This window comes from Watersipora subatra, chromosome 1, assembly GCF_963576615.1.
Source record: "Watersipora subatra chromosome 1, tzWatSuba1.1, whole genome shotgun sequence".
NCBI classification, from domain to species: domain Eukaryota; kingdom Metazoa; phylum Bryozoa; class Gymnolaemata; order Cheilostomatida; family Watersiporidae; genus Watersipora; species Watersipora subatra.
Window position 1 is genome coordinate 148,564 of NC_088708.1, and position 18,433 is coordinate 166,996.

At 41.5% G+C, this 18,433-nt stretch overlaps 1 protein-coding gene across 2 annotated transcripts in view; it reads left to right on the forward strand.

The window, feature by feature from the left end:
* LOC137409640 (protein prenyltransferase alpha subunit repeat-containing protein 1-like) overlaps window positions 1-18,433 on the forward strand; it is a 37,549-nt gene that overhangs the window by 5,222 nt on the left and 13,894 nt on the right. For both annotated transcript variants that reach the window (XM_068095579.1, XM_068095580.1), the window contains exons 2-4: window positions 4,732-4,895; window positions 5,329-5,395; window positions 13,116-13,217. In XM_068095579.1, coding sequence (XP_067951680.1) covers window positions 4,732-4,895; window positions 5,329-5,395; window positions 13,116-13,217 — 333 coding nt within the window. The remainder of the gene's footprint in view (window positions 1-4,731; window positions 4,896-5,328; window positions 5,396-13,115; window positions 13,218-18,433) is intronic.

Below are 18,433 nucleotides of genomic sequence, written 5' to 3' on the forward strand. Positions count from 1 at the left end.
TGATATAGTCAGTATATTCCATTATGATATAGTCAGTATATTCCATTATGATATAGTCAGTATATTCCATTATGATATAGTCAGTATATTCCATTATGATATAGTCAGTATATTCCATTATGATATAGTCAGTATATTCCATTATGATATAGTCAGTATATTTCATTATGGTATAGTCAGTATATTCCATTATGATATAGTCAGTATATTCCATTATGATATAGTCAGTATATTCCATTATGATATAGTCAGTATATTCCATTATGATATAGTCAGTATATTCCATTATGATATAGTCAGTATATTCCATTATGATATAGTCAGTATATTCCATTATGATATAGTCAGTATATTCCATTATGATATAGTCAGTATATTCCATTATGATATAGTCAGTATATTCCATTATGATATAGTCAGTATATTCCATTATGGTATAGTCAGTATATTCCATTATGATATAGTCAGTATATTCCATTATGATATAGTCAGTATATTTCATTATGATATAGTCAGTATATTCCATTATGATATAGTCAGTATATTCCATTATGATATAATCAGTATATTCCATTATGATATAGTCAGTATATTCCATTATGATATAATCAGTATATTCCATTATGATATAGTCAGTATATTTCATTATGGTATAGTCAGTATATTCCATTATAATATAGTCAGTATATTCCATTATGATATAGTCAGTATATTCCATTATGATATAGTCAGTATATTTCATTATGATATAGTCAGTATATTCCATTATGATATAGTCAGTATATTCCATTATGATATAGTCAGTATATTCCATTATGATATAGTCAGTATATTCCATTATGATATAGTCAGTATATTCCATTATGATATAGTCAGTATATTCCATTATGATATAGTCAGTATATTCCATTATGATATAGTCAGTATATTCCATTATGATATAGTCAGTATATTCCATTATGGTATAGTCAGTATATTCCATTATGATATAGTCAGTATATTTCATTATGATATAGTCAGTATATTCCATTATGATATAGTCAGTATATTCCATTATGATATAGTCAGTATATTCCATTATGATATAGTCAGTATATTCCATTATGATATAGTCAGTATATTCCATTATGATATAGTCAGTATATTCCATTATGATATAGTCAGTATATTCCATTATGATATAGTCAGTATATTCCATTTTGATATAGTCAGTATATTCCATTATGATATAATCAGTATATTCCATTATGATATAGTCAGTATACTTCATTATGATATAGTCAGTATATTCCATTATGATATAGTCAGTATATTCCATTATGATATAGTCAGTATATTCCATTATGATATAGTCAGTATATTCCATTATGATATAGTCAGTATATTCCATTATGATATAGTCAGTATATTCCATTATGATATAGTCAGTATATTCCATTATGATATAGTCAGTATATTCCATTATGATATAGTCAGTATATTCCATTATGATATAGTCAGTATATTCCATTATGATATAGTCAGTATATTCCATTATGATATAGTCAGTATATTCCATTATGATATAGTCAGTATATTCCATTATGGTATAGTCAGTATATTCCATTATGGTATAGTCAGTATATTCCATTATGATATAGTCAGTATATTCCATTATGATATAGTCAGTATATTCCATTTTGATATAGTCAGTATATTCCATTATGATATAATCAGTATATTCCATTATGATATAGTCAGTATATTTCATTATGGTATAGTCAGTATATTCCATTATAATATAGTCAGTATATTCCATTATGGTATAGTCAGTATATTCCATTATGATATAGTCGGTATATTCCATTATGATATAGTCGGTATGTTCCATTATGATATAGTCAGTATATTCCATTATGATATAGTCAGTGTATTCCATTATGATATAGACAGTATGTTCCATTATGATATAGTCAGTATATTCCATTATGATATAGTCAGTATATTCCATTATGATATAGTCAGTATATTCTATTATGATATAGTCAGTATATTCCATTATGATATAGTCAGCATATTCCATTATGATATAGTCAGCATATTCCATTATGGTATAGTCAGTATATTCCATTATGATATAGTCAGTATATTTCATTATGGTATAGTCAGTATATTCCATTATGATATAGTCAGTATATTCCATTATGATATAGTCAGTATATTCCATTATGATATAGTCAGTATATTCCATTATGATATAGTCAGTATATTCCATTATGATATAGTCAGTATATTCCATTATGATATAGTCAGTATATTCCATTATGATATAGTCAGTATATTCCATTATGATATAGTCAGTATATTCCATTATGATATAGTCAGTATATTCCATTATGGTATAGTCAGTATATTCCATTATGATATAGTCAGTATATTTCATTATGATATAGTCAGTATATTTCATTATGATATAGTCAGTATATTCCATTATGATATAGTCAGTATATTCCATTATGATATAGTCAGTATATTCCATTATGATATAGTCAGTATATTCCATTATTTTGTTGTCAAGGACATAATAATTCTGTTCTGAAGTAATTCATATGCAGCTACAGTCAACTATTCACATTTAAATAATCAACTAGATATCTGTTAAACAGCAAGTTTTGCTTTTAATTCAACTAGCAATGAATTGTAAAGTTGAGCATACACATGTTGCTCTGATGGGAAAATATCACGTTGTAGGCAACATTTTATTTCAGGTAAATTGTTTTTCTAGGTTTATTAGCTGAATTTCAGCTGTAATCTGTAATACATCTGTATTGGTTCAACAATTATTGCAAATATCTTAGTAGTTGTCTTGATTGTTCCTTACTTTGGGTCACTTTTTGCTTATTTCAACCTATTGCGAAAGATCAATTGTTGTAGATTTTGAAAATAATGTTGGTGTTATTGGTTAATATGATAAAACTTATATAAAAAAGATTTACCCAATTATTTGAAGGTAGTAAAAATACTGAATTGTGATATTCTTCCTAATCACGATGATATAACAATGTATATGGTTTCTACTGATTTACTCACAAAAATTATAGTGTTTGTTCAATAAGAAATCATCTACCACCCTTGTGATTTGCCAATTTAAGATGTGTAACCACAAATTTGTTCTAGCTACATGATGCCACTGTGTACGTGTGTATCTGCTTTAGATGTCACTATCAACCATGTGTTTTGCGCAATTAATTTAACTTTGTGCCAAGATAGTTACAAAGGTTATGTAAGTCATTGGGCTGAGAGGCTAAAGTTTGATGAGATAAATAATAGTTTGTAATAGAGAGTTACCAACAGTTTGGTTTGTAATAAGGGATTGCCAAGAGTTAGTTATGTAATAAGGGATTTCCAACAGTTAGTTATGTATTAAGGGATTACCAAGAGTTAGGTATGTAATAGGGGATTATCAAAAGTTAGGTATGTAATAGGGGATTACCAACAGTTAGGTATGTAATAAGTGGTTACCTACAGTTAGGTATGTAATAAGGGATTCGGTTACCTACAGTTAGGTATGTAATAAGGGATTACCAACAGTTAGGTATGTAATAGGGGAATACCAACAATTCGGTTTGTAATAGGGGATTACCAACAGTTAGGTATGTAATAAGGATTACCTACAGTTAGGTATGTAATAAGGGATTACCAGCAGTTAGGTAAGTAATAGGGATTACCAACAGTTAGGTATGTAATAAGGGATTACCAACAGTTAGTTATGTAATAAGGGAATACCAACAGTTAGGCCTGTAATTAGAGATTACCAACAGTTAGGTATGTAATAGTGGATTACCAACAGTTAGGTATGTAATAAGGGATTTTCAACAGTTAGTTACGTAATAGGGGATAACCAATAGTTAGATATGTAATAAGGGATTACCAACGGGTATGTAATACAGGATTACCAACAGTTAGGTATGTAATAAGGGATTATCAACAGTTAGGTATGTAATAGTGGAATACCAACAGTTAGGTATGTAATAGGGGATTACCAACAGTTAGGTATGTAATAAGCGGTTACCTACAGTTAGGTATGTAATAAGGGATTACCAACAGTTAGGTATGTAATAAGCGGTTACCTACAGTTAGGTATGTAATAAGGGATTACCAACAGTTAGGTATGTAATAGGGGAATACCAACAATTCGGTTTGTAATAGGGGATTACCAACAGTTAGGTATGTAATAAGGATTACCTACAGTTAGGTATGTAATAAGGGATTACCAGCAGTTAGGTAAGTAATAGGGATTACCAACAGTTAGGTATGTAATAGGGGAATACCAACAGTTATGTTTGTAATAGGGGAATACCAACAGTTAGGTATGTAATAAAGGATTTCCAACAGTTAGTTATGTATTAAGGGATTACCTACAGTTAGGTATGTAATAAGAGATTACCAACAGTTAGGTATGTAATAAGAGATTTCCAACAGTTAGTTATGTATTAAGGGGTTACCTACAGTTAGGTATGTAATAAGGGATTTCCAACAGTTAGGTATGTAATAGTGGAATACCAACAGTTTGGTTTGTAATAGGGGATTACCAACAGTTAGGTATGTAATAAGGGATTATCAACAGTTAGGTATGTAATAGGGTATTACCAACAGTTAGGTATGTAATAAGGGATTATCAACAGTTAGGTATGTAATAAGGGATTATCAACAGTTAGGCATGTAATAAATATGCAAATTTCATTTCCATAGTGAAGTGCATGTAGTTGCTGCATGCTCAGAGGCATGGACAGCAAACCCTAAAGAATATATTTGCATACAAGAAAACCATCTTGGAGTGCCTGTCAATGTTCTCAAATCAGCCTACCAACTGGCTTACGATAAAGCTAAAGCAAAAAGTTCTGCAGGTTTTCAGGGTAAGCAATATTTGTAGATGATGTATAGCCACCTTCATCCACTGGTGAAACTTAGTAAAATAATGTGGAGCCTGTTTTCAGAGCCAGAAACTAATGATTGTTTCGCTCGCAGGTAGAACTATTAGTAACAGAATCTAGTGATTGTTCCGCTCGCAGGTAGAACTATTAGTAACAGAATCTAGTGATTGTTTCACTCGCAGGTAGAACTAATGGTAGCAGAATCTAGTGATTGTTTCACTCGTAGGTAAAAATGTTGTTTGGTACAAGACCTTTGTGAATGTTGCAAAACGTTACACACATAATGTGAAAAACATTCTGAATAAATCTAAATTATGTTAGTATTTGTTGGAGACTACATAGACTGGAGGCGTAATAAACGAGGCTAGTAATTGAATAGGTCCACAGGCTATACAATCTACACACCTTTTTACAGGTCTGGCTCAATGCACATTCATTTTGCTCCTTGTTAATCCGCACCTTACAGTCTTTTGGAATAAGAGGTGAGAGGTAATATATATGGCTCGTGTCTTTTCTCTTTAGTTAACATTTATCTCATATTTATTATTATTTTAGTCATAGCTTTTCTGTTTGATACTGTTGGGGAATGTGATCCACTGAGGGCTGAGCTAAGCCGAGCTAGGCTGTGCTCAGTCAGGCAGAATAATGAGGTCAGAGTTCAGCCAAGCCAGAGCCGTGCCGAATCAAGACCGAGCCATGCCGGGTCCAGCCAAGTAGAACGGAGGCGGAGCTTACTAGCTATATAAGCTCGAACATTTGTGTAGAAAAGCAGAGCTGTTCTGGGCCTGTTCATTGCCTGTTACTTGATCATTTTTGTACAACTTATGAACTAAGCAGAAATATATGTATAAAGTCATGCACCGAGTCTTGTACTAATAGAGGAAAAATGAAGGTCGCACAAAACCATTACACTGGTGGCAGCAGTGGGATCGCTGACGATCCCAAGAACTCCACCACAGGACTCGCATCAGGATCACTAGACACTGGGGATATTACTGGACTCTGAATGAACTGGGCTGCCTGAAAAACGGCGACACTGCTCCTACTGGAAGAACTTCCTGACAACAGGAAGAAACCCAGAAAGAGCTGTGGAAAGCCCTGCGGTATCGGACCCAGTAGATGCACTGCTCCGGGAGCAGAAACCTACTGAAAACTCTGACAGGACTTACCTGAGGAGGCAGCGTGTTCCTACTGGAAGAATTTCCTACAGGAAGAAACCCGGAAAGGAGCCGACAGCCACGGACACAGTAGAGGCACTGCTCTGGAAAGAGAGCAGAATCCTACTGAAAGCCAGACATGGCCAATATGAGAGCAAGAAGTGCTCACCCGGGACCTGACCAACTAGTCAAGGCACTAGAACGAGCACTACTGATTCTAGGGGCTCAAGAACCGGTACCACGTTTTAGGACTCCCCAGTACACTGGAAAGGGAGATGTGGAGTACTTCATCACTCGCGTCACGGAGGTAGCCGGCGCCAACCAGTGGACGGAAGGAGCAACCCTATTGCACCTCCCGGAAGCACTGGGCGAACAGGCTGAGGACTGCGGACTAGCCGAGGACCAGGAGGCCATTTTCAATGCCCTCCGGGCAAGATTCGGGTTATCCGCCAGGCAGGCGCTAAGCCATCTCAAGGCTCTTAGGCGAGAAGAAAGGACGACACTTCAGGAGCATGCTATGGAGGTCGAGAGGTTGGTATGCATTGCGTACGGGGACCTGCCGAATCGACACCGAAATAGTATGGCTATGGAGACCTTCTGCAGCTCACTAAGGAACTCTGCCTTGCAGCGACATCTGTTGGCCGTACATACGCCCACGCTGGCTGACGCTGCATGGGCCGGGAACAACTACCTCCAGATCCAAGGAGGCGAGCGTAAATTCACCGGATCTTTGGTACGAACCCTGGAGGGAGGAACCTCCGACCAGGTGAACTCGGCCAAAACCGATGTTATAGGACGACTAGCCCGGCTGGTCCAAATTCTGAAGAACAAGGTGGAATGGCTCCAGGAGCAGGTTCACACTCCAACCGAGAGGCGCCAGCCAGCTACCTTTTGTTGGGGATGTGGGCAACCGGAGCACGTACGGAAGAATTGCTCTCGCTACACCAAACCGGCCTCGGGAAACAAAATACGGCCACAGCAATAGCTCCGACTACTGGCTGTACAACCAACAACCCCGAAAACACAATAGGATTACACGGGATACAGTGACAGCCAACAGTTGACCTCAACCAGCAAGAACTAGGCCGAGGAAAGTTCGTGCACAGGAAAGGCCTGTGGAGACATGAAACTACTACCAGCCTTTGAGTGAGGCCAATCTGGACATTCCCACTGTCCCGGATACCGCCTACGCACCTCCGTGCGAACGGCAGGGGCGTAGCCCGAAGCGAAGGAAGGTGACCCCCAAATCCCCTCCACCCCAGACAGCGAGAACCATCCCCACTGGACCGGGTGGTCAAAAGCCTGCCTTAAAGGCGGCAGGGCCGACCCCTTCTTTGCCTTGGAGATGGCAATCACAGGAGCCGCGGGACTACGTAGGTCATCCAGGGAGACCGACCCCGCCCCACCGCAGATAGGAAGACTCTCAGGCCTCGGAATATGTTTTGGAAGACACCTCTAAGGTGCAAGCCCTCAGCCGCCTTTACTCCATCAGCTATTTCCTCCCATGAAAACTGGAGGGGCGGCCCATCCAATTTCTTTTTGACACAGGATGCAACACAAACCTTATCAATAAGCAGGTCTTTGACCGATTGCCAGGAGCTGTACGGGACCAACTTGAGGAAAGTGACAGTCATGGACTATTGGCTGACAGAACACGGCTCCCCTTCTATGGGATAATCCGTCTGGCCATCCGCCTGAGGGATGTAAAGACAGAGGAAGTCTTTGTGGTTAACCGTCTGAGCGAGGATGCCATACTCGGAATGCCATTCTTCATGGCCCATCGGGGCTCTCGAATTTTAGCAGCCGGTGGTCCAAGTGGACGGCTGACGGCTAGTCTGCACGGATCGACATGGGCGGCTGCTACAGAGCAAGGTACAGGTGATAAGGGGGGTAGTGGTTCCCGCCCGGACAGAGATGGCAATACACTGACGCATCACCACGCGAAATTACTGCCTCATGGGACTGATCGAAGGATTTCTCGACGGACCTCCGATAGCAAGTTGCTTGAATCAGCCAGGACCCAGGGGACATGTCATCACCCGCTGCATGAATGCTACGGAGCAGCCATTGACTTTCCGGTCCAGAGCCACTATCGGCATTTACACGAGAGTGGAGACCCTGCAGATCGAAGAGGACGATCCCTTACTGTGTGATGCCGGTCTGACCATCAATGGAGTGCCAGCTCACCTTGAGGAACTGTTCCAGGCAGCTTAGCCGAACTGTGAGGGGACGGGTCAAATGGCGAGGTTGGCCTCCTTGCTGAGTTGATATGCCACCGTGTTCAGTACAGGTGATGACGACGTAGGAAGGACCGCCGAGGTGGAACATTCTATTCCACTTAATGAGGTCACCCGGCCAATCCGGCAACCTCCCACAGACTCGGACCGGAGAAGGAGGCTGAGGCCGAAAGGCAGGTCCAAGATCTGCTCAAGCGGGCCTGATCGAGCCAGCCAGAGGAGCTTGGAGTACCCCCCTTGGTGTTGGTCCGGAAGAAGGACGGGAAGTGGCGCTGCTGCATCGACTACCGGCGTCTAAACGCCATCACTGAGCAGGACGCCTACCCTCTACCCAGGATCGACGACAGCCTGGACGCCCTGTCCGACAGCTGCTATTTCAGCACGCTCGACCTGGTGAGCGGTTACTGGCAAGTACCCCTAGATGCAGAGGCGCAGGAGAAGTCGGCCTTCTCGACACAGTCCGGATTATGGAAATGGAAGGTGTTGCCTTTCGGACTGACATCCGCTCCCGTCACCTTCCAAAGACTCATAGAACGTGTGCTACACGGCCTCCACTGGAGAACGCTGCTACTGTATCTAGATGATATTATAGTCATCGCCTCGGACTTCGATACGCATCTGCACCGGCTGGAGGAGGTCTTTCAGAGACTCCACAAGGCCGGAATGAAGTTAAAGCCGTCCAAGTGTGAACTATATCAACCCCAGGTCTGCTATCTGGGCCACATAGTAAGCCAGGACGGAGTCTCTACAGACCCCGGCAAGGTAAAGGCAGTCACGGAATGGTCGAGCCCACGCGGAGTGAAAGAACTTCAAGGATTCCTCAGGATGGTCGGCTCCTACCGACAATATATCCCGGAGTTTGCCACTATAGCGCATCCCTTGCACCGACTGACTGCAAAAGGAGAGCCCTGGAGATGGACGTAAGGGGAACAGCTCGCCTTCAACGCACTGAAGGATAGTATCAGCACCGCCCCGATCTTGGGCTACCCGGATCCCCGGAGGCAGTCCCTGCTGGACACAGACGCTAGCGGATGTGGAGTGGCTTGCGATGGTAAATGCAGTGAAACACTTTTGGCCGTAGTTGTAGGGCCAGGAGTTCCTCCTATGGACGGACCACGCGTCACTCCGGTGGCTATGCAGGAGGAGGGAACCCTCAAACCAGGTAGCCTGGTGGCTAGAGATCCTGGCTGAGTTCCATTACGTCCCGGAGCATCGGTCAGGGACTCGCCACGGGAACGCAGATGGGTTGAGCAAGCAAACATGCGAGGATTGCCGGCAATGCGCGAGCATTGAGCAGAGGGATGGGGGCCTCTCACGTAAGGAGTTGGCAGGGGAACAAGGGCCGTTAGCCGCGTGGGTACCGACAAGTTGCCTGGATGGGACTCCTGCTCTTGACAGGGCGGGATCAACCCTGGGCAACGTCGCATACCCCGGAGGGCCAGCCGGCAACTCGCACAGGACTCCCGCCCCAACAGTGGCGGAATTGAATCTGGGCGCCGGAGGTTCCTCCGAGGGGTTACCGGCCACACCATGGATAACAGGACCAAAGGGCGAGCTGGCAAGGACACAGGCCACCGAACAAGGTCCCATGGCCATCATGTATCGTGCCATTGCCACAGGGGAAGAGGTACCAGCGGAACACTTGGAAGTCGGGAGCAGAGAGCTGGATATCCTGCATCACTTGCGAGGCTCTCTGCGCATACGACAGGACGGCGTGCTAGAAGCAAGCGTGGCCCCGCAGGGCCACGCTAGATGGTGTGCCATCTGCCTCCCGGCCATGCGGGAGACCACAGTGTGGCAAACGCACACCCTGGCTCACTCTGAGGTGTGAAGAACGATAAGCCGCCTCCAACTGACTTAGTACTGGCCCGGACTGACGGCCACAGTCAGACGGCTCATCAAGAGTTGTGAGGTGTGCCAGGCCGCAAAGCATAGAGGGACAAAGGCGGCCAGAGGGAAAAGAAGGCTCTACGCCGGACGACCCTGGCAAAAAGTTGCCGTGGACTTAGTGGAGCCATTTCCGGTCACGCCTAGGGGGTACAAGAGGGTGCTGGTTCTCACCGACCACTTCACCCGATGGCAGGACGCACTGGCACTACCTGACGCCATGGCCCCGGTGGTCGCAAAGGCACTGAATGAGCGAGTTTTCTGCTACCTCGGGTTACCCGAGCAGATTCACGCGGACCAGAGGGCGCAGTTTGAGAGCCAACTGATGGCCGAACTGTGCCAACTCTGGAACATGGGGAAAACCAATACGACTCCTTATCATTCACAGGCCAACGGAATCGTTGAACGGAACAATCAGGGACTCCTTGAGGGCACTACTTTTTACCTGGGGACAGGACAAGTGTGACCTGCTGCTTCCCCAGCTGATGAGGGCATACCGAGGCACCCCCCCCCCCCCACGCTCCGCAACTGGAGAGACAGCTAACATGTTGATGTTTGCACGGGAGCTGAGGTTGCCGGACCAGCTGGAAAGCCACCCACCACTGACCGAGTTCTTTCCTGCCCACGAGCATGCCCTTAAGGTACAGCGGAGGCTGCAGACGGTGCATGAGGCGCTATGACAAAGTCAGATGGAGGTGAGACAGGAAGACCGGGAGGAGCCACCGTTGTACGCCTCAGGCGACTGGGTAGGGCTCACGAATAAACGCTGAAGACAGAGAAATTCCCAAGCTGCAGGCGAAGTTCGTGGGGCCATACTAGGTCCTGAAGGCCTGGGGGAACCACACATATCTGATGGAATGACAGGGCCAGTCTTTCATTCAGAGCGAAGGAAAGCTGAACCCTTATCATGCCTGCCCAGAAAGGTTGGGGCAAGCCCCAGCCACCTTGGAGCCAAGGAGGGGTCCTAACATGAAAAGAGCTCGACCCAGCAGGCCGGAGAAGAGGCAGGAGAAGGTCAGAATAGACCCTGTACCTATAATGCCACATCCTAGCTGGAAAAAGTTGCTACTAGAAGCTGCAGAAAAACAAGGGCAAAAGATAATTCTGGGAGAAAAGCCGACCGGAGGAAGAAGAAAGCCAAAGACTCCCTCCGAGCTTCGAGGAAATCAATCCGGCCACACGGGAAAAAATTCCGGGAGAACTTGAAGCAAACCCGATAGAGACCGAAGGGACCACAACACCAGATCCCATTAACCCCGCAATCCAATCAACTCCGGTCCAGCACAATCCGAGGACAACTAGGAAGCCAGAACGGTTTGGAGATGGTGTATGTTATTCTATGGAATTGCCGGATAACGGTCCGGAGGTCGCGCGGGAAAGTTGTAAAACGGCTCTCACGGATGCAACCAAGGCTTTCCTTTTAAAGCACTTGTTTTCTCAGGACGACATCAGAGCGCTGGAAAAGATGGACAGCGAAGGTAACACCTCGCTACAGGATTTATTGACTTCGGTCACAACTAGCTTGAAAGAAGCTGAGGAAGCACTGGGTGCACCGGAGCCGGTAGATATAGCAGCACCCAAGGGAGATCAGGAGTGGAAGGAGGCGACTGCCGAGGCCAGCTCGAGCTGCACCGGAGAAGCTGTCTCCGAAGCAGATGACGAGGACCTGGACAGAACCTTGACAGGAGAGGAGGAGGTCTACCGAGTGGCTACCATAAGCTCTCTCCCAAGGTCTAGATTGGAGACTGTGGTCACCAATGGAGGGGAGAGTGTTGTGGAATGTGATCCACTGAGAGCTGAGCTAAGCCGAGCCGGGCTGTGGTCAGTCAGGCAGAATAATGAGGTCAGAGTTCAGCCAAGGCAGAGCCCTGCCGAGTCAAGACTGAACCGTGCCGGGTCCAGCCAAGTAGAACGGAGGCGGAGCTTACTAGCTATATAAGCTTGAACGTTTGTGTAGAAGAGCAGAGCTGTTCTGGGCCTGTTCATTGCCTGTTACTTGATCATTCTTGTACAACTTATGAACTAAGCAGAAATATATGTATAAACTCATGCACCGAGTTTTGTACTAGTGGAGAAAAAGTGAAGGCCGCACAAAACCTTCACAATACTTTCATGCATATGATTGCAATTCACCATGTGGTACAAGATAATAGAATTATTGGCTAGGTGTAATTTTGTAGTTTGGTTGGGAAAACTTATATTATGAATAAAAGATGTTTTTATTTACTTCGCTGACAACCAGTTCTAGTATAAAGAATGTAAATTGATTTATGTCATTAGTTACTAAAATAGCTCTCAAGCGAGGAAATGTAGGCTAAACAACTGTTCAAATTTTGCTTCCGTTTCTTAACTCCATAACAAAAAGCATTAAAGAATTACCTGCTACTGACTCAGTATTTATGTATAAACAACCGGGTCAGTTTTAAAACTCAACAGATTAAGCCTGGCTGGAACGGTAATGACAGCATCTCTATTATGTTTGTTGCTAATCTATAGTTATGCTCATCTAGAAAGTTGTTTCATATTGCTTTCTGCACTGGCAGAGTCATAAGTGAAGAGCATTTTCTGCAACTCGGCAGGAGAAATAAAATGTTATACCATCCAGTAACAGAGAAATGAGGTTGTTTTTAAATCCGTCTTTTGAAAGTACAGTTTTAACGCGGGACTTTGTTCAGAAGGAAGTCTTTCATGTCTACAAAACTCCATCTATTGATAATGGCGCCTAATAATGCCAATAGTTTAGATGCTATTATCTACACTCTACAGCCTATCTAACAACAGGTTCCATTGTAATAAACTTTGATCATCCTTAATGAGCTTCCTGTCTGACTAGTTGTAACTTACTCAAACCTCTCAATGTTACGATATGGTAATAAAGCACTGCTAATAATTATGTTGTTGCTTACTATTGCTTGTTGTAGGAAACAGATGTGCGTGCATAACCAAGGACACGCTGAAGAAAATATAGTTAGTGCTGTATTGCTACTCACGCACCCCAAATGCCTTGCAATATTTGAGCACAGGTAATACAGCTGTGGTCACTTTTCTCACAACTCTTCTCGGTTTATCTTAAGCCATTCATGCACTGAGTAAAACTGTGTTCTCTCTCTGTAAGCATGCGTATCAGTCTGAGTTAAACTGTGTTCTCTCTCCGTAAGCATGCGTATCAGTCTGCGTAAAACTGTGTTCTCTCTCTGTAAGCATACGCATCAGTCTGAGTAAATCTGTGTTCTCTCTCTGTAAGCATGCGTATCAGTCTGAGTAAATCTGTGTTCTCTCTCTGTAAGCATGCGTATCAGTCTGAGTAAAACTGTGTTCTCTCTCTGTAAGCATATGCATCAGTCTGAGTAAAACTGTGTTCTCTCTCTGTAAGCATACGTATCAGTCTGAGTAAAACTGTGTTCTCTCTCTTTAAGCATACGTATCAGTCTGAGTAAATCTGTGTTCTCTTTCTGTAAGCATGCGTATCAGTCTCAGTAAATATGTGTTCACTCTCTGTAAGCATACGTATCAGTCTGAGTAAAACTGTGTTCTCTCTCTGTAAGCATACGTATCAGTCTGAGTAAATCTGTGTTCTCTCTCTGTAAGCATACGTATCAGTCTGAGTAAAACTGTGTTCTCTCTCTGTAAGCATACGTATCAGTCTGAGTAAAACTGTGTTCTCTCTCTTTAAGCATACGTATCAGTCTGAGTAAATCTGTGTTCTCTTTCTGTAAGCATGCGTATCAGTCTCAGTAAATATGTGTTCACTCTCTGTAAGCATACGTATCAGTCTGAGTAAAACTGTGTTCTCTCTCTGTAAGCATACGTATCAGTCTGAGTAAATCTGTGTTCTCTCTCTGTAAGCATACGTATCAGTCTGAGTAAAACTGTGTTCTCTCTCTGTAAGCATGCGTATCAGTCTGAGTAAAACTGTGTTCACTCTCTGTAAGCATGCGTATCAGTCTGAGTAAAACTGTGTTCTCTCTCTGTAAGCATACGTATCAGTCTGAGTAAAACTGTGTTCTCTCTCTGTAAGCATGCGTATCAGTCTGAGTAAAACTGTGTTCTCTCTTTGTAAGCATAAGTAAAACTTGGTGCTCCTTAGCTTCCCATATTCCTGATTCTTTATCAAGAAACTTGCATTGAAACTTGCGAATTTATAACAATGAGCACACATACAAAGTAAAATAGTCTCAAATATCTAGTGAATGTTACCAAGCAATGTCGGTCTTGTCACAGTAAGAGTTCACTCCTAGCTGAGTATATTTTGCAATTTGCCAAAAGGCTTTCTTCCATCATTTGGTTTTGCGCAAGAGTATTTTGTAAAAATGTTGCAAATTATTTCTGGTTTGCTGACATACTCCCATTTTCTCCGTTGTTTAATGTATTCTTTGTTACTGACAGCTGATTACACAGTTTCAAATTTATTTTATAGGCTCCTCAAATGCTCGCAAATATAAAGTATTTCAAGTAAGAGATCTGTCAAAGGGTTACTATGCCAGTCAGCAATTGACTTTAAAGAAATTAAACATAATCTCTTTTTAGCCTTGAGATGATCAGTAAGTTAAATATATCAAATAGAATCGCTAATAATCAGAAAAGTCTCAACAAATCATATGTTTTTCTTAAAGAGATGTTGTACGAAATTGTTTTGTTATGCCAAAGAGTTATTTGAGTTGCAGCTTACATTCCCTAAAGCTGCTATGTTTCTACCAGAACCCAGTTAGCTAAAATTATTGTTCCAATTAATTACAGTAATTATCTCTGTGAATGGTAGGTGGCTTCTTTACACTTCTCTCACACATTTCAACATGTATAATACTTGTTAACCAAGCTTTGCTTAGTATACAGTTTATCCTGATACTCCTATCCATGTACCTCTCGTATCCCCGTATGAACGCGTGTAGATATAAATTTTTTGCAACAAAAAGTGATGTTAGTTGTTCATTGTCACAATTAAAGCTCTTTAAGCTTTACTGTGGCACAAGTTTGATGAGGATTTGGAAACAGTTTTAAGGTTTTTGTTTACTTTTTTGAGATTGTAATATTTTTATTATTTTGAATGGCAACAGATTTCTTTAGACACAGTGTCCTTGGAATTCTCTTTGTTGGAATCTTCATACAAACCAAATAGAAAGTTTAATACTTCGAAAAGTGGCCCTAGATAATTTGGAAACATGTTTTCCTCATCTGATTCTACACCCTAGTAAAATCGCTTTTTCAGTTTCGCTTTGTTTTTCCATAATTTCAGCTTACGTAGAGCTACAAAGTTTTGGTCGCTTTGTGCCGTGTACATTCTCAAGTAAAATTCTAAAGTTCAAATCAATTGGACTGTTGTTTCTTGAGATATCGCTTTTTGATCGATAAATGAAAAACAGATGTTAGCAAAACATTAGTTTTCAATGACACACAATGTAAAATTCCTATTAAGAAAAGATCAAAATTAGACCAAACTAGAAAGCTTTTTCCCCTCAGCAACCAACCCGTTACACTAAAACTGTTTGTCTATTTATGAAGAATATACACACTCTATCAGCCTCTGTGTGCATCAACTATAATCTTTCTTCAGTTACCTTTAATATATCACATCTTTGAAGAAGTGTAAAATCAGCATTACTGTAGGGGAGAGCGGGGTTTGGGACAAAATCAGCATTACTCTAGGGGAAAGCGGGGTGAATTGGGACAAAATCAGCATTACTGTAGGGGAGAGGGGGGTGAATTGGGACAAAATCAGCATTTTCTGACATTAAATGAGCTATGTGAAGCTACTTTCATAATTCTTTGGCATATTATTTTTAGCAAAATTAATGTTTGCAACGCAAATTTTTGTCCCAGTGTGCCCTGACCCTGGTACATTGGGGACATGCATTGGAATGGATTGGGACTATATAAACAAAAAGCTATTATAATGCGTACTAATAACCATTTATATTTTGCTTATAGTTTACAGTTTTTTACATTATAATGACTAATTACTGTTTAAGTTGATTGACTAATGTGATGGTTAGCAAAAAACTTTAAAAAATCAAGTTTCTAGCAAATTTTGCAAATAGTTGTATTGATGGATTATATATATGAACGAATAAGCTCACTGCAAAAGTCATGCACTCAGCCAATTGTTTAGTATTACCAGCAAATAATAGCACCTGTTTCTAACCACGTTTTGACTAGCTCTACAATACAAATAGTTGTCATAACATTGGTGGGTACATCGGGATATGTCCCCATGTACCCCATTGACCATGTCCCATTGTACCCCATTGACCATGTCCCATTGTACCCCATTGCGCATGTCCTAATGTGCCCTATGGAGCATATCTTAATGTACCCTATTGAGCATATCATAATGTACCCCATTGAGCATATCCTATTATACCCTATTGAGCATATCCTAATGTACCCTATTGAGCATATCTTAATGTACCCTATTGAGCATATCTTAATGCCCCCAAAATGAGTTTTAATAAAATATTTTTTCCTATTGAATCCCGTTTCTGATAACAAAGACATCTACATCAATAGTTTACACTTTGTAGTGTATTTGAGTAAAATGTTATTTGTATTGTACACTAATGCCAAAATCAAAATATTATTGTATGGTGTGAATTTAGTTTTACCTATAAAAACAACTGTTTCACCCAACAAATTTTTAATACTTCTAGCATCTAGAAAAGAAAATGGCTACTCAGTGCTGCAGTTTCCTGTCATGACTATCATTTTGCGACCAAACAACTCAATAAATCTAGCTATAATTTGCTTGTCCCAATGCACCATGCTCTCCCCTAATTGATTTGTTTTTATAGTGAGTTCTACAAGCTTGGAGCTTCAAAATGCTATTCAGTTCAAAATGAATTGTGCCTTGCTTGTGTATACAAGGTTAGGTGAAAGTTGTTAATACTGTCTAGGATAAGGAACTCGCTTGTCTGTACAAGGTTAGGTGAAAGTTGTTAATACTTTCTAGGATAAGGGACTCGCTTGTCTGTACAAGGTTAGGTGAAAGTTGTTAATACTGTTTAGGATAAGGGACTTGCTTGTGTATACAAGGTTAGGTGAAAGTTGTTTATACTGTCTAGAATAAAAGACTCGCTTGTCTGTACAAGGTTAGGTGAAAGTTGTTAATACTGTCTAGGATAAGGGACTCGCTTGTCTGTACAAGGTTAGGTGAAAGTTGTTAATACTGTCTAGGATAAGGGACTTGCTTGTGTATACAAGGTTAGGTGAAAGTTGTTAATACTGTCTAGGATAAGGGACTTGCTTGTGTATACAAGGTTAGGTGAAAGTTGTTAATACTGTCTAGAATAAGGGACTTGCTTGTGTATACAAGGTTAGGTGAAAGTTGTTAATACTGTCTAGGATAAGGGACTTGCTTGCGTGTACAAGGTTAGGCTTCAAAGCGTTAAAAGTGTTTATCTTTCATTAGCATTGTTATTGTAAATGTTGTATCCTATTATTGGTCAGCAACTTGATAACTCTCACAACTCTGTTACATACCTAGACGAATGGTGGTGGGTTTTACAGATTCGCTCATTTATACTGGCTGTATGTATATCATTTTGTGCTTGTTTACTTGGTTCAGTCCTATATATTTATACCGTTATAATTTATTTAATTTGTAAGCATTGGCACCTAAATACTTTTATCTTTATACATTTAAAAGGCAACCTATCTGATGCCTTGTTTGCAGACGATGGTTGCTGCAACAACCTATCTGATGCCTTGTTTGTAGACGATGGTTGCTGCAACAACCTATCTGATGCCTTGTTTGCAGACGATGGTTGCTGCAACAACCTATCTGATGCCTTGTTTGTAGACGATGGTTGCTGCAACAACCTATCTGATGCCTTGTTTGCAGACGATGGTTGCTGCAACAACCTATCTGATGCCTTGTTTGTAGACGATGGTTGCTGCAACAACCTATCTGATGCCTTGTTTGTAGACGATGGTTGCTGCAACAACCTATCTGATGCCTGGTTTGCAGACGATGGTTGCTGCAACAACCTATCTGATGCCTTGTTTGTAGACGATGGTTGCTGCAACAACCTATCTGATGCCTGGTTTGCAGACGATGGTTGCTGCAACAACCTATCTGATGCCTTGTTTGTAGACGATGGTTGCTGCAACAACCTATCTGATGCCTTGTTCGTAGACGATGGTTGCTGCAACAACCTATCTGATGCCTGGTTTGCAGACGATGGTTGCTGCAACAACCTATCTGATGCCTTGTTTGTAGACGATGGTTGCTGCAACAACCTATCTG